The sequence below is a fragment of the Neovison vison genome, chromosome 7 (assembly GCF_020171115.1).
Source record: "Neovison vison isolate M4711 chromosome 7, ASM_NN_V1, whole genome shotgun sequence".
NCBI classification, from domain to species: domain Eukaryota; kingdom Metazoa; phylum Chordata; class Mammalia; order Carnivora; family Mustelidae; genus Neogale; species Neogale vison.
Genome location: NC_058097.1, coordinates 147,519,314 through 147,536,354, shown reverse-complemented (window position 1 = coordinate 147,536,354; position 17,041 = coordinate 147,519,314). Strand labels below are relative to the sequence as shown.

General features: G+C 43.4%; 1 protein-coding gene across 1 annotated transcript in view; it reads left to right on the top strand.

Moving 5' to 3' along the window:
- The window catches only part of UVRAG (UV radiation resistance associated), a 305,816-nt gene extending 289,125 nt beyond the window's left edge, over positions 1-16,691 (top strand). The window contains exon 15 of the mRNA XM_044258508.1: positions 14,777-16,691. Within this exon, the coding sequence (XP_044114443.1) occupies positions 14,777-15,479 (703 nt within the window). The 3' untranslated portion in view covers positions 15,480-16,691. The remainder of the gene's footprint in view (positions 1-14,776) is intronic.
- The last annotated feature ends 350 nt before the right edge of the window (positions 16,692-17,041 follow it).

Genomic DNA, 17,041 nt, shown 5'->3' with positions numbered 1-17,041 from the left:
TTTGTGAAGAATTGGGGAACTTTAAGACCAAAAGAAACAGAAATGAGTATATGTTTCATCTCCATTCCTCAAGAAAAGAAAACTGAAGGAAGCACATGGGTTGGCCTAAAACATGTTTGCTCCCAGTGTTTGCCTTCCCCCAATTTTATGGTTTTTTTCTGATTGTTTGTTTGTTTGTTTGTTTGTTTTTCAGAATAAGACATGATAAAAGTGGGATTTCAAAACCATCTGTCCTGCTTTATATGTAGAGTTTTTCATTCCAAGTTTAATTTTTCTCAACTACAGAGCTTAAACCAGCAACTTCATGCAAGGCAGTGTAATACAGCAGAAGGAGCACTCGATCTGGGAATCAAAAAACGTAGGCTCCAACTTCAGCTCTGTCACTTAATTTTCATTAAGTTAGTAGCACCAGCCTTATTTCCCAAGCATAGTTGAATGGAGCAAATGAGGTCATGTCTAAGTGAGTGATAAACTAAAAAGGACTATGCAAAGTATTGTTAAGTAGGATTTATGCTTTTAACAATTCATTAACTGTCTCTTCTGCATATAGCACTATTTAAGAGACAAAAAGGATTCAAAAGTGTAAGGTAACTCCTGCTCTGTTTAGATGACAGTTGTTTAGTTTGGAATCTAAATGAGTGGATAAGACAAATTAATATTTTGAAGGACATGACTTGCAAGAATTTCCCTGTACATTGTGCATTCTTGCTGTCACGTTGGGCCTGGAGCCTGAGACCCAGCTTCAGTATACAGTCTGGTAACTGCTGGAGGTCAACCTTGGTCTGAGTTGTTTGACGTTTTAGGACCAGGTGTGCAGTTTTTATAGAGACCACGTCAGTTTCCGTGACCTTATTGAAGATGGGACACTGAAGAGAAGCGTCGTTGACTATTCCGCAGCTTGCTAGAATAGTTCTCCGGATTCCTTCTAGCACTTAATGGTGGGACTTAGGAAGAAACAACTAGTGGCTTTGTGTTGGGTCATCTCACTTAAGTGGTATAAATCTCTAGATGGCATTTCTGGTGACCTATATTTTATCTAGTCTTCCATTCCTTTTCATAAATAGAGAGGACCAAGCTGAACAGCTTTGGAAGGAAGGAAGGAGAGAGGGAGGAAGAGGAAGGCAGGAGGAAAGGAAAAGTAAGGAAGGAGGAACTTTGGCACATTTTAAGAAAGTCCCTTTTTTAAAACTGAGAATAATGAAAATCAAGAGCAAGTGGGCCAGTCTACTTTTTTTTAAATCTGAAGGTAGTACTATAATAGTTTAGCTTTTAAGCCAAGCTGTTCACCTTTGAAAATGAAGCAGTATCCAGCATTAACATTTTTTGAAATCCTCTTTAAAAGCAAATGTGTCCTCTTTCCTTCCCTCTATCATGCTTACACGGAATTCAGCACTAGTTTCTGGCAGGTGACCCTGAGGGACTTAAAAAACATGCTGTCTAACTGATGTTAGTTTTTAAATTTAGATCAAATGACATTGTCTTTGAAGTCTCAAGTGTACCACTTAAGGTAGCGGCATCAGATGGGCTTGCCTTTCAGAGTACCTCTTGCAAGCTGGCATCCTTAATATGAAAAGTGAAGCCTGGTCAAAAATAAATGAAAAAGAAAGTTTTATTGGAGTTATTTACTCCAAGATAGCTATTTTAGAAGGAACCTTGACAAGTCATCTCGTTGCCTCTAGACAGGAACACACAAGGCATATGGGTATCTGTAGTATTTTAAAAGACCTTGGGGGACCAGGCTTCTTCCATAACTCATTCCAGAGTTTAAACACCCTCGCTTCAGGAAATTCTTCCCTATATTTAACTTACAGGCCCCCTCCTGCGGTTAACACCCATTTCCGCTTTTTTCTGTCTCCAGTCAGGATGGAGAACAGCTGGCCAACATCCTTTGTGTGCTAACCCTCTATCAGTGACAGAAAGTCATTTGGGTATCCCTGGGCTTCTTTTCTCAACCCCCAGCAACCAAGTCTTTGAACCAAACTGGATTCTTTTTCTCTTTTTTTTTATGTGTGTCTTGTGTACTTCTGTTAATTCCTTCTGATTATAAAGTAATATGTGCTCAATGAATCAAATTTGGGAGGTGTAAAAATATACAGATGAAGGAGGAATAATAACCCCACAATCTAGGAACAAAAACCATTGTTGATCAGTTTTCTGTGTGTTTCTTTTATAGTTGAGATCCTGTAGTCTATACCAGTGCTGTCCAGTAGAAATATAGTCTGAGCCACATGTGTAAATTTAAATTTTCTGGCAGACATATTATAAAAAAGTAAAAAGGGATAGGTACATTAATCTTACTATTTTATTTAATTCTAATAAAATTCAGTTATAATTCATCAACATACAATCAGTATTTTTAAAATTATTAATAAAATATTTTGCATCCCTTTTTTCATACTAAGCCTTCTGAATCTGGTATATATTTAAAGACAGTATGTCTCAAATCCAGCTAGCCACGTTGCAGGTACTTGGGGACCATTGACTAGTGGCTACAGTGTCAGCATAGTCCACCCATACAATTGTATATACTACTCTTTACATCACATCTTTTTTTTATTTTAAGATTTTATTTATTTATTTAACAGAGAGAGAGATCACAAGTAGGCAGAGAGGCAGGCAGAGAGACAAACAGGCTCCTTGCTGAGCAGAGAGCCTGATGCGGGGCTTGATCCCAGGATCCTAAGACCATGACCTGAGTCGAAGGCAGAGGCTTAACCCACTGAGCCACCGAGGCACCCCTGTACATCACATCTTAAGCCTTTTATAATGGCCATTTAAAACTTTTTAGCATCATTTTAATGGCTGCATATATTTAGATTTACTGTATCTTTAAATAGTTTTGTTTTTCATGTTATAAATAACATGTTCTCCTTTTTTCCTTCTTTTTTACATTAACAGAATGTTTCTCAACACGTTGCCAAAAAAGAAAAAAACCATAAATTATTCCTTTTGAGTACAACTAATTAAATCCATCTATTCATAAAACAAATAAGTTCATTTAATACTCACTCTTTACTATGTTCAATTGGAAAGTGAAAGAGTAGATTTCAAAAAATAGAAGACAAGTCCCATCCCCCCTTACAGTGTTTACAAGACTTGGCTCCATAGCTGGACTGCACACATATTGTATTTTATTCTGCTTTAACTACCCTTCCCTTCATTTCTTACTCTTGCCCCCCTACACACACACACACACACACACACACACACACAGAGCCTGGTTAACTCCCCCCTATCCTTCAAGGCGCTGATTGAATACGGCCTCCTGTGATGAGTCCTCCAGATGATCACTGGCTCCCTCCTGCTGCAATATACCAAGTGTGCTTTGTACACAAAGCACCATGGTGTTCTGGTTACTGGTTAACTCTCCATCTTCTCAACTACAATGGGAACTCCTTTCTGATAGAAACCTTATTTTATACACTTTGTCATTTCCAGAGCCTAGGAGACTGCCAGGCAGTGACCGTCGATGTCAGTAACGTCTACTGAAATATGTGTTGAAACACAAGTGAGCGTATTAAACATCAGTTGGATGGGCTAATTACAATTGCTGTGGTTGTTCAAAGAGATTACTTTAAGTCGACATGGTTAAAGGCTTCAAAGGAGGTTGGACTCGAATTGGGCTTTGGAAGATGGGCATATTTAAATGAATGGAAGGAAAGAATTAGCAGAAAAGCCGCTAATGTGTCCTGTACTAAGAAGTCAGTATTTTTTAGGAGGGCCTTGTAGCACGTGCCAGCTCTCAGCAGATAAGCATCCTTCTGGATCTAAAGCACTGTATTAAGTTTCAAGAAGCCTGTAGAGCTATGGTCTGTGCCCATCAAAAGCTGACAAGGGTTTGCAGCATTAAAAATGATTACTGACTACTTCAGCATGACCTTTGAATTTAAAATCAATTCAGATACAATTTCCTGTGTTTTAAGTTTGGAGTTTAACATTTAAGATCATTTTATGTGATGCTTCTTCCACAATTCTGTTAGTAAAGAGCAGTATATAATAAGTAATGCCATTATAGCTAATGCCAAATGACTGTTAGGGCCAACCAGGCACTCTTCCAGAGCATTCTGAGTGTATTAGTTAACTCATGTAATCCTCACAACAACCCTGAGAATTAGGACCCACTATCCTGCCTCATCTTCTCAATGAGGAAACTGAGGTACAGAAAGGTGAAAATAACTTAAAGGTGACCCAGCCATCAAGCAGAGGAGCTGGACTTGGACCCAGGCCAAACAGTTTTAGGCCCCCACACTCTCCTGGTTTTCTTCCTTCCTCTCTGACCACTCCCTCTCATTTATAATCTCCTCTTCCTCTACCTCAGCATAAAGAACGGGAGCTCCTCAAGGCTCAGTCCTAGGCCCTCTTTTCTCCAGTTTATTCTCCAGCCTAAGGTGATCTTATCCACAACCATCACTTTAATTATTACCCATATTGAAAGGAAACACAAGCACAAAATCTTCAGCCCAGGTCTCTTCAGATTTCACACCTCCCTTCCCTTCAGACTACCTCCTGAATGTTTTCACAACACGTGTTGTGTGCCTGTGTTTTTTTTCTTCCTGCTGGCCGTCCCAACCACCATAAGCCTCGTGGTCTTCCGGTGCTCTGTTTACAGCAAATGGAATCTCCATCCATTCTTTCACAGTGGCCAGAAAGCCATGCATAATCCTTGCTTCTTCACTTGCCCTCTCATCCCCATAACCTTAGAAACCCCTGCTGATTTCTCCTGACAGGTCTACTATCTATATTGGTAGATTTCCATTCTGGTCCAAGCCCCCATCGTCTCCCACCTGCACTGCTGCACAGCCTGTGGTCCCCAGCATCCGCTCTGGGCCCCCTCCCATCTCTTCTCCAACTTCAACCAAAGGGCACGTTCCAAAAAACTGATCAGTCAGTCAATAAATAGATCTCTCTTTCCACCACCTTTGCCTTCCCCGCCCCCAACACACACACCAGTAGCTTAAAATGCTTTAATGGCTTAAAGAGAAAAATTATCAATTTGGTCTGTGGACATCTACATGATCTAGACATTGTTTTCCTCTCCAGCTTTATCTTCTGCCATGCTGCTCTCCACTTGATGAGATGCAGGGGCTTGTCATATGCTCTTCCTTTCACTTGGAAGATGCTCTTAACCACCAACCCATTCTTCACCCGGTGAAAAATTCTACGAACGCTTCAGTTCTTGACCTTTTCTGGATCAGTTCTGTTACACGCTCTCTTAGCCCATGTCCTCACCTGCACGGCATGTGTCGGAGGTTATCATTTTACATTTTTGTCATAATTTTGTGACAGGTTTCTGTCCTCTCCACTGTGACAGGTATCTGTCCTGTCCACTGTGGGGTAAGCTCTGCAAAAGCAGGAACTGGGGCCTTATTTTCAATCATTATTGTGTCCCTAGTGTTTAGCGCATAATAGACATTTAATAAATATTTGCATCAGGGAGTAAATCATTTGTCAGTATTCATACAGTTTCATGCTGCACCTCTTGGTAGTACGGAGGACTACCAAAGACAAGGTTCCCCAGAAACTACCCCCGGAGCCCCACAGTCTGTCACTAAGTGATGATTAGATGGCAGCTAATGTAATTCAGGCACTTCTTCTAGAGACCTCCAGCATCTTGGGAAATGGTGGCGGCACTATTCATTTTTCTTTCAAAATAACAAATACCCAGAGCCCCACGGTTCAGCTCATGTCAGAGCTTATTAGAAATGTGGAGGTAGTTGGGCTTTTAAAGTATCTTTCGAAGACTTCATTGCACAGAGTCTGTCACTGGCTTATGGAGCCTAAAATTTCCTTTAGCTCTCTCTGCAAGTCTAGTTTTGAAATTCAGAAAGCAATCTCTGACCAAGGTTTTAGTCTGTCTCTGAAGATCTCCCTGAGGCTGGGTTCTGTGAGATTGCCTCCTCCAGTGTCCCGGCTGAAGGCAGAGGCTACATTCCCCGCCCCCCCCCACCCTCCAATTCTCAGCCTAAATACTCTATTATTCCATTCAGACACTCCAGGGGGCCCCTGGTATTATCTCCAGCATCTCTTTCTGTTCCTACAGACCATTTTATGGTCTTCATAATGTTTGTTGCCAGACTGTGATTTTAATACATCCATTTGTATGGTGATTTCTTACAATGAAAGCTGATAGGTAAAGTGGTTGACTTGACTCATCCTGGGACCCCTCTCTATCTCACTAAGGATCACTCTCCATTCTCTGATCCCAGGGAACTCGGCCTTGAGACTGAGGTGGAGCTGGCCCTCAGATGAGCTCCTGCCTGTGGGCCTCCCCTTAGCCTCTGTCCGCTGCCCTGTGCTGAGGCCTCTTTTTCCCAAGCTAGGCCTTCTTTTTTTTTTAATTGTTTTTTTTTTTAATTGTTTTTTTTTTTTTTTTCAGAAAAACATTATTCATTATTTTTTCACCACACCCAGTGCTCCATGCAAGCCGTGCCCTCTATAATACCTTGGACCACCTGGTCCAAGCTAGGCCTTCTTGTCCAGGGCCATGGAGGCCTGATGGTCAGGCCCTTGGTCAAATCACATAGCCTGGGGAAATGGATTTCTTCAGCTTGCTTTTTTTACCCTTTGCCTCTGAAACTTTCTCTTTTACAAATCCGTCTTTCCATCAGTCCTTAGTTGAAATAAAATTTAAAGGCTCCCTTGTTCAGTTATACCTTTTTAAACTTTCTGTTTTTATTTAGTCAGACTTTGGCAGAAAACCTTCGAAGCCGAGCCCAGGGGAAAGGTGACCATTGGCACAGGTTTCAGCCTATGCTTTTGGCCCAAATTTTTTTCTATTTTTATTTTGTTTCTTGTTTTTGTTAACATCCTGGGCAAAGATTAAGCACTTTCGCTTATCTGGTAATGGTGAGAGGCCTTTAGATTTCTTGCCTGTAGTCAGGATACTTCAGGCTTCAAACCGTTAACCCCCAGCCACCTCCTGAGAGATAAGATCTAGCTGTTAAATTTGGCTTTCCCAAAAGGAGTCTCTGTGCTTCTGCTTGATCTGAGAGAGCAAGGAGAAAGATAAATCCCAGCTTTTGCTGGATTCTGAAAAAGGATAGTAGTCTAATTTATGGAGGTTGTTTTTTTTTTTTTAAAAAAACTAACTTTATGTCATAATTCCGTAGCTGCCAAAAGACGTAATTCTACCTCAGCTTCGCCTTGGCAACCTGCTTTTGGCACTGGGCGCAGCGCTGTCGTTGCTCTGCATTATTTAAGCAGTAATCTTTAAGAAGGTGAGAAACTATTATTGCTTTTTTAGCACAGTTGACATGCTATTGGCGCAGAGGAGTACCTAGAGCTTCAAACATTTCTAATGGCCGTAAACCAACTTAAACACCTCCACGGAGAGGCCTCACAGCCGTGAGGTCATATCTTGCTGCAGGGGGAGAAAGAAGATCGAATGTTGTTTAAAAGCAGGGTGTTTTTTTCTGTTTTCTTTTTAAGTATTCTTATCCCACTGAGTTGTAGCTGTCGACTTTGGCCGGGATCCAGACAATCAAGATTTAGCATTTTGACCAGCTGTGATCTAGTAATGTTCCTCAGAGGAGACGTTCTGTAGGAGGGAAAGACACATATTTGAGACTGTGGACTGTGCTCCCTCCCAGTACCTTACAGAGTGGGACCTGGCCATAGACCGAGAGAACCAGCAAAAGTGAATCTGAAAGAGAATAGGGAACAAAACCGTTCCCAATGGCTAAAAATTCACCCTGCCTTCAGGAACTCTCTCAATGTGGCCAATCTTTACGTTTTTCCTTTATTTCCCTTTCCCCTGAGTCTCCACATTTACATCATTTGGTGGCAAAATGTATTCCTATTTTCATAATCGATGCTTGGACTCCATCAGCATTCTTACAGCAGAATAACAGATCCTAGGAAGCCAAAAAAGTCACCAAACTTAAAAATAGAGGCAAGAACAGAAAAGCAAGAGAAGACACCAAGCCGCTTAGCCTAAACATTATTCCTCTGAGTCTCCCTCCTCCCTCGAGTAGAAGCATGATTAAGTGTCCGTGTTTTGGTGTCAAGTCCTGGGAACTGGGAGAGAGAACGAACCTAATTCATTTAGTCAGATTGTGTCTGTTCAGTCACAGTGAGTGCTTCTGACCTCAGGCCAGTGACCTAACCTCTGAGCCTCCCTTTCTTCATCTGTTAAAGGAGGACAGCATTTGTAATACTTGACAAAGATGTGAGGCTGAAGTGAGACCACGTAGAAAGCCATCAACAGAGTGCTCACTTCATTACACTCCCTTACTGTTAGCTGCTGCCGTTGTATCATTAGTAACAATCTATGCCGTACCTACTCCTTGTACTAGGAATTTTACTCCTGCTATAACCACCGTCAGGTGGCTCTCCATGATTCACAGAAGAGGAGACCTTGGTTCAGAGCACTTGGTGCTTAGGCGTCTCCCAGGCTCTGTGCCGCTGGGGCTCCCTGCCGAGCTCTGGAATGTTATGTAGGGGGACGTAGAAATGGAACCGCATTTCGGACCGGTGCTTTCATACCTTATTTTCTCTCTCCCAGTCCTTCTGTTTAAAGGAGGCTATTGCTTTAGGCAATAAAACCGCAGAAAGAAGAGGAGGAGGGGAAAGTGGCAGAGGCAGGAAGAGCAGCAGGGGGTTGGGGATGAACTGGGTTCTGCTGTCCCCCACGTTGGCTTCATGGCAAAGTATTTGTATAATGGTCCTAGAAGGCTGAGCAGGATCCTCCTCCTTTAGGACAGGACAATAGAAATTCCCCCCTTAGAAAAATTCCTTCTCCCTGAAGCTAGATTCATATAGAAAAATGATACATCAGGGGTTTGGGGACAATTGGAATGTACCTCCAAGGATGCTGGGAAGTTTTTATAGTCCCTGAGCATTTGGTAGATCATGTAAATAGAGGCAATTGAGCATTTCTACTTTATTCAAAGCCTTCCCCACCCCATGTCTTCAAGAAAAAAGAAAAAAAACTGGGGGGATGTTTCACTTTTGATTGATTTAGTACCTTTCCTCCAAAACTCTTTTACACTTGCCTAAGTTCTCATTCTACCTCTTGCAGCTCCCTTCTGTGCACACGTGGAGACGGGGCAAGGGGGAGGAATTCTGTTTGTCCCCATTCTAAACAGCATTCTGTACTGGAGGAAATGGCAGGAGGAAGGAGACCCGAATTTTGGTCTTTACTTCTGGTTACCTGTATTCCATGGTCCCAGATATTATATGCCTTTGAGCCTCAGTCACCCCTTCTGTAAAATGAGGGCAGTTCTTTTGGAATTTGAAGCCCATGGAAACTGATAATGATGACAGCAGCCACAGTTAACAGCTTCTGCTGCCAGTAGCTTATATGCCAGGCATTCTGCTAAGGGTTGCAAGTACGCTATTTTATTTAATCCTTGCTGTAGTCCAGTGATCTGTTTTGTGATGGAGAAAACTAAAGCACAGAGAAGAGGAGGCTGCCTACAGTCCTATAGTCATATAACAAGCAAGTGGTGAGTCTAACCTTAAGTTGGAACTCCAGATCGAGGGGTGCCTGGGTGGCTCAGTCGTTAAGCATCTGCCTTAGGCTCAGGTTGTGATCCCAGGGTCCTGGGATCGAGCCCCGAATCGGGCTCCCTTCTCCATGGGAAGCCTGCTTCTCCCTTCCCCACTCCCCCTGCTTATATTCTCTCACTCTCTCTGTCAAATAAATAAGTAAAATCTTAAAACAAAAACAAAAAACTTTAGATCGACAGTCATGGCTGCAGCACTTGGAGCAGGATCCAGGTTTTGAGCCTCCTTTGTCATCACCACCCCTGTCTCCAACTACAGCTGAAGACATAATAACAGGTAACTGACTGCAATAAATCAGGACGCACAGAATGAGAAAGAAATTAATCACCTTAATTTAGAGAGATCAGAGAAGACTTGATCCAGAGAAGCCAAATTTAAAGCAGACTGCCCTCCTTGATCTCTGAACTCCAAACTACTTGGCTTCTCCCTCATCAGGCTATTGTTTGTGACTCTGGGGTATCCTTTTGTACTTGTAGCAAAAGGTTGATCATGAAGTAATCTAACAGTCCCGATGTGGTTCAGTTACTCAACAACCTATCCCGTGTTTCCCTAAACTATGGCCTGGTAAATTGGCAATTACAGTATCTTTGGGTTGTTTTTTAATAAATTCCTTTTAATTGCAGCATTAAACCCCAGATGTCATGTTTCCAGGTTTCCAGTTTGAACCTAAGCCAGGCTGGAAAAGACATCCACTCAAGGCAAACGGCTGATGAGAATGTGTGTGGTGAGCTAGGGGACTTGGTCTAGTTACCACACCTCATATCTTGGGCCCCCTGATCTAGTGCCACAGGGCCCTTAGGGACCCCTGGCTAGAGTGGAGGATGGAGCAAAGCGACCATGTTTCCTGCAGCATACACCCCTCCCCAAAACATCCGGGTTCACTCTGGTTGTTTCTAAGAGTAAAAATTCCTGATTAGTGACTCATCGCCACAACTTAAATAATGTACCAATTTCATTTGATAAGTAAATTGTCAACAGCCTTTAAAAATTGGTCGTGTAATTAGTAAATCTATGCATTTTGACCTCTTCTTCCATCTAGATGAAATAGTCATGAAGCCAGACTGTAATCAGACAGAAAAAATCTTGAAACCTTCCAGGCATTCTTTTTTGATCTATCGTTTGCCTCTTTAATTGCTACCTTTCTGTATTTTAGGCAATGGTAGAGGTAAAAATGCCCCTTTTCTTATTGTAAGAATTTAGCTTGTACTAAAATGTGTAATAAAGGTTCATTCTAGAAACTTTCTATTAAATGTTAAAATCCAAATTATTTTATTAAAAGTCTTTAATTGTGTTTTTAGAGATGCTTGTAGCAGTTTGTTTTTTAATAGCAAAATTTTAGAAATACAAAAATAAGGGAATAATATTCCATTCAGTGGAGCAGCCATTTAGAATTATTTACCGAAAGGTTTTAATAAAATCCAATGGCAGGATACAGAATTGTGAGTGTGTTTGTGTGCGTGTGTGTGTGTATGTGTGTGTGTGTACCACAAACATAACTTCAGGTTTTTTCTCTTTCTTAATTAAACACACATATGTAAAATCAAAGTCTAAAAATAAAATACTCAGAATTAATTGTGGTTATTTGATAGGTAATAGGCTTGTGAGTGATTTATATTTTTTATATAGTTTATATTTTTTTAGTTTTCCAGGGAGTATAAATTATTATAATAATTAAAAATGCATGTGTGTTTGCATATATTTTAATGTGATCATTCAGCACTTCAGCTGTTTAGAACTCAGCTATCTGAAAAATCTGGACCACTGCTAAGATCCTGGAAGTAATAAAAGAAATTAACTCTGAGCAGCCAAAACTAATGTTACAAAACTCATAAAGTCAAGAATGTTGTGCCCTGGATGTAGCTGGCCCCTCACTCAAGCCTACGTACTCTTACTTGGCACACAGTTCTCAGGCTATCCACCGCAGGCAGGCACAGCGAGTCAGAAGCAGACATTAACCAAAGACAAGGGCCTGCAGACTGGAGCACCAGCACAGGAACACCGCCAGCCACGCGGTGAGAGAGGACCCAGGGAGGCGTGGGTGTGGGCGGGAGAGCCTGAGACCCAGACCCAATGCCACTAAGTGTCCCATCATGTCTTCCCAGTATCAGTCCGTAATGCGTGTTCATATCAATAGCCCAGCATTGTCAAGGAGATCCCCTTTTCTTCAACTTACTGTCTTTACAATTATAAGAAAGACTTTAATAAAAAACTTTTGAAAGGTCTTATTACACGTGGCTGCAAATGGGGGAAAGACAACATGTGGTGACTGAAGGGCAAATTCTAGAAACGGAGACATTCTTGGCTATCTGTAATAAGTCATTACCATTCTTCAGAGGGGACATTTTACTGTTACTTGGGCTTTCCAGATAGTATCTGATACTGTCATTACCTGGGTTTTCATAAAAATCTAAAGGATTTTTGATGAAAGGATGTCAGAAAATGACTAAGTCTCTACCTTGCAAAGCCTTTAGTATCCATCCGTTAAAATCAGAGAAGCACCCCAGCACTTCGAGACGGGCTGGGCGGGTTAAATGAGAAAGCCTGTGTAATGGCATTCAGCTGGAGGCTGGGCATCTCACTGGCAGTTAGCAAATGTTAGTTGAATTTGAATGTGATTTTCCCATTTGGGACGCAACAGCCTGGGCTCTGGAGGCAGCCTTGAGCAAACGGCATAACCCATCCACCTGCTTAACTTTTCCACCAGGTAGATGTGAGGGTTCAGCTTTATTGATGGGCAAGAAAATCATAGCTCCCTTCCCATTAGATTCGAGGGGAGGGATGTCATGCTTGATTACTTTTCTGTTGTACAAAGTTGTGGAGAGCTTTCACAGAGTCTCCTAATCTAAGAGGGCTGCAAAAGCCCCTTTCCTCTTGTGTCAGCAGCACAGTGTGTTGGGCCCAGGCCTGTTCCTCCTGCTCTGCCTTTTGTCAGCCCCCCTGCAGCCCAACAGAGAAGCAGAACAGGGTGCTTGAGGGGAGGAGGGGGGAGGTGTGTGGGTGGCGGCAGGGGGGCCCTGTCATTGAGCCTTCATAGCTGCGAGCGCTCCTGCACCTGACTCTGGCTGTGTGCCAAGGATACCACCTGCGGCGTTCCAGGCTGCTGCACGTGATGTGTCCCCCCTTCTGGGCTGGGGTGGCAACTGAAAGCTTGGCCTGTGTGCCTGGCATAGAAGGTCTAAGGGTAGTGCTGAGGCTGTGTTTTAGTCTGATTACCTAGGGCCCCTGCAGAATCATTTAGAGAGGGATACTGTCAGCAAGTGGTAGAGTAAAATCAACAAGGTAGGCAAAAACGTGTGGCTTACCCAATTACTGTGAGTTTTGACAACATATTAACTGAAAGCCTAAATTAAGGCCAGTAGATTCTTCTCTGTTTTGTTTTGTTTCTCTTGAGAACTGAAAACAATAATTTGCTGGTCTACTTGCCCTGTTTTATATGTGTACCAGTGACCACCCCTAATTATGAAATCTCTCCTGGCACCAGCACTTAGAGCCGAGCTATGGAGTCTGATGAGCCTGTGGATTAGCAGCCTGGTGGTTGCCTTTATGCAAGAAGAAAAACCCTTTCTTAGATGTCTGAGACCACGGGCGTAATCGAGCATCAGAAAAAATCTGAGAGAAGAGGGAGCAAGCAGCTGGCCCGAGGGCTTGTGGCTGAGGACAGTGGTGGAAGGAACCCTAGCTCCTTCCTCCTTATTCAGGGCACTTAGCATAACTTGACCGTGTATTGTTTCAGTAATTATGGCTGGCTTTCTCCTGCAAGATGGGAAGCTCCTCAGAGGCAGGGCCTGCTCTGTCTTGCATCCATTTGCCCTCCCCAAGGTCTGGCATGTGTAATAGCTGGTCGTTGGGCAGGTATAGTTTCATGTCTAGCCTCTTTGCCTGACTGATAGCTGCTGTTTTGCAAGCCGCTTCTCTGGATGCGTCCTCTCCTGAAGAATCCGAGTCAAATGGATCTTGTGTTTGCACCTCCTTCTGTGTCTGGCCCCTGTCTGTTCACATCGGTGTATTGAGCAGACACGCTCCACCCAAGTGTACTATCTAGAACAGTGATCCGTACTCCAGGCTGGCCTCAACAGCACAGCATCTGCTGTGACCATCATTTCCAGGGTCAGGATTCTTGATTTCCATTAACTCGTGATTATTTATTGTTTCAGACTTCAGGGTAGTAGTAGTGGATACCCTGCTTTCTTGACAGGGTTTTTGTGAGAACCAAGTGAAACAAGATACATGAAATCACTTTAGAAACTAAAATGCTTTGTATAGTGAAGCCGTAATTGTTATTGCTGGCCCCAAAGTGTCTTCCTGAGAAGGAACTCAAGTTCAGGAGAGGGCACTGAAGACCAAGCATTGTAAACCGTGTGTGTCTGACCAGCCTTAGGAAGGAGAAGCCATTTTCCAAGTTAATGTTTCATTAAAAAAATAGCTGGATATAAATATTAGATCGATAATAATGTCTAATAGATACAGATACAGATGCAAGTCCCCACTCTGCTGGTTCTGTAATGCATGTCGGTGTCAGAAAAGCTGTTGATCATTGAGTCGTGAGTCATGGGTTTAGTTTAGCCTGCCACCCCGCCTCCCTGAAGTTATCAGAGTCATTTAACCTCTCTGCAAAATAAGGATGCCTGCTTTATGAAGATAAAATAAGAGTTGAATATTTTTTAACGTTTATTTATAACAGAGAGAGAGAGCATGAGCAGCGGGTGGGGGAGAGGGAGAGAGAGAATCCTGAAGCAGACTCCCCCACTGAGTGCAGAGCCTGATGCAGGGCTCAATCCCAGGACCCCAAAACCATGACCTGAGCTGAAACCAAGAGTTGGCCGGCCACCCAACTGACTGAGCCCCCCAGGTGCCCTAAGTTGAATATTTCAAACAAGAATAAAAATATTGCTAGCGCTTCAGGCCCGTGAGGTTGATTACGTCCCTCAAATACTTTTCTTTCAGATCCATCTCTCCAGTTACTTCAGCCCTTCCCCACACGACGTGGTTTCTACCCCCATCCCACCCTGAGGACTGTCCTCTGGATATATTTTAGTATGTCTTCTATCCTTCTAGAAGGAAGCTCTCAAACTTGAATTCAGAATGCTTCATGTTTTTTCTTGCATTCTTTCACTCAATTAATACTAAGGTTATAGTATTATAGATAATAAGGTTATTATCAATTTTTGTTCTCTCAAACCTAAATACATTGTTTCCTGTCTCTGGATCCAGAAGGCTTAGGCTAAGTTCGAAAGTTGAAAGTAACTTCTCGTTTTTGTTTGTCTTCTAGCGACAGACACCACACCTCCAGTGCCATCCCTGTTCCAAAGAGACAAAGCTCCATATTTGGAGGTGCAGACATAGGCTTCTCTGGGGGGATCCCGTCCCCAGACAAAGGACACCGAAAACGGGCCAGCTCAGAGAATGAGAGACTCCAGTACCAAACCCCTCCTCCCAGTTACAACTCAGCGCTCACCCAGCCTGTTCCCGCCATCCCTTCTGCAGGAGAATCTGAGAGAAAGACAACATCCCTGTCCTCCTCCTTGGATACCTCCTTGGACTTCTCCAAAGAAAACAAGAAAAAAGGAGTTGATTTGGGTGACAGATTCAATGGCGGTCACGTGGGCGTGAGCACCGGCCAAGAACAAGAAGAAGCCCTCTCCGGGCACGCATCCACGGTCAACGGCACTCTGCTGCCCGGCGAGCAGGCGGTCTCCTCCAGCGTCCGCCTCCCTGGGGAGTACCACCCAGGGTCCGAGCCTGAGCTCTGCTGTACTGTGGAGCAGGCGGAGGAGATCATCGGGTTGGAAGCCACGGGTTTCACCTCCGGCGATCAGCTGGAAGCCTTTAACTGCATCCCGGTGGATAGTGCCGTGGCAGTGGAGTGTGACGAACAAGTTCTGGGAGAATTTGAAGAGTTCTCCCGAAGGATCTATGCACTGAATGAGAACGTGTCCAGCTTCCGCCGGCCACGCAGGAGTTCCGATAAGTGAAGTGAGCAGACAGCCGGTAGGACCGGGACAGAGGCACTGCCTGAAAGAAGGAGAAAGCTGCACTGGTTACCCCCTGGAATAATTATGACATAAAATGAATATTAATGGAGGATATTCCTCAGCAAAACAGACTTTGTCAGTCAAGGAGGGACTCAGGATCATTGTGTATCAGTGGGCCAGACAAAGTTAGATTCTGCTTGCAAGATTTGCTTTCCAGGCCTGACGATTGTTTTAGGGCAAAGGTCACACTCTAGCTCGAGTCACCTTATAGGTATTTGTCTGCTTTTTAATTTACACTTCTGTGTTATCCTCAGAGGGGAGATGATAATATATAAATAATATAATAAATTCACTTTTAGTTTCTCATAAGCATTTGCCCTCACCATAAGTTTATAAAGCTTGGGAAAACCAAATAATCCAAAAAAAGTTTTCACCATTTACTGGAAGATCTTTGACCATCCCTGAGTTTGGTGAATAAGAAGCACAATGGTCTGCTTACACCCAGATCTCCCTGCACCTGCCCCCAGTCACCCCATCTGCTGCCCCATCTTCACAGTGGCTGGGTTGTGCACCCAGAAAACTGAGGACCTCAGACTCACTGGTTCTTGAATGCAGTAGCCAAGACCTCCCACCTCCTCAGCTCAGCCATAGCTTGGTGTAACCCTCGAATCAGAGGAGAAACCTTACCTCTGGTATATCCCAGAGGATGCTTAAGGACCCCCCCCTGCAAGGTTACAACAATCAGATGGCATCCAGTCCCCTTTGGGAGCCAGAGTTTTTCTGTGGGCAGATGCTGCAGTCAAAAACCAGGCAAGCTCTCTAGCAACTCACCAGACAGAAATCCCTATGTGTCAATCCCACGCTCATTGGTTAAATTTCAGTCAGAAAGAAAGGCGCTGGATATGATGTAAAATCTGGAGAGAGTCAGGCTGTCCGACGTGCGGACCACAAGGCAGTCGGGAGAGCTGGGTGAAGAGGTGTAGTTGAGGTGTAGGAACTGCTGGTATAATGCAGGTGCGTTCATAGTAAATTATGTTCTTGAAGTCCGATTTCTTGAAGTTTGATTTCGTTCCTGGAGCTCAGCTCTCATTTGCTATTGCTCTATACTTCCTATACCCAAGGACATTGCCTCAGGGTTGCAAGCTCTTTAAGGAAAATTTATGCATATATTCATGTATTGTATAGAATAAAAACTGAATTTGCTTCACTTGACCCGATTTGTTTTTTCCAGTTTCGAAATTCATCTAGAACCTGCATCTCCATGTTACATCAGGACAGGGCAAGCTGAACCAAAAGGGTAGCTGTGTCCGTGCTAATGTCTACTTGAGTTGACCCGGTTTGCGTGGCCACACAAAAACCCTCACACCTGTCCTGTCCTGTCGCTGCGTCTGTCCCACGCGACAGCTGATCTCCTAGCTCTCGCAATCCTTTTCATGTATTGTCCAAGCACCCTTGGGCTCAAGCTCTCATTGACAACTACATCGTCAAGGAGAATAGTTTGTGTTGTTACTTTCCACATAAAGAGAACTCACAGAATCCATGCTTGACAGGCAGACACGACC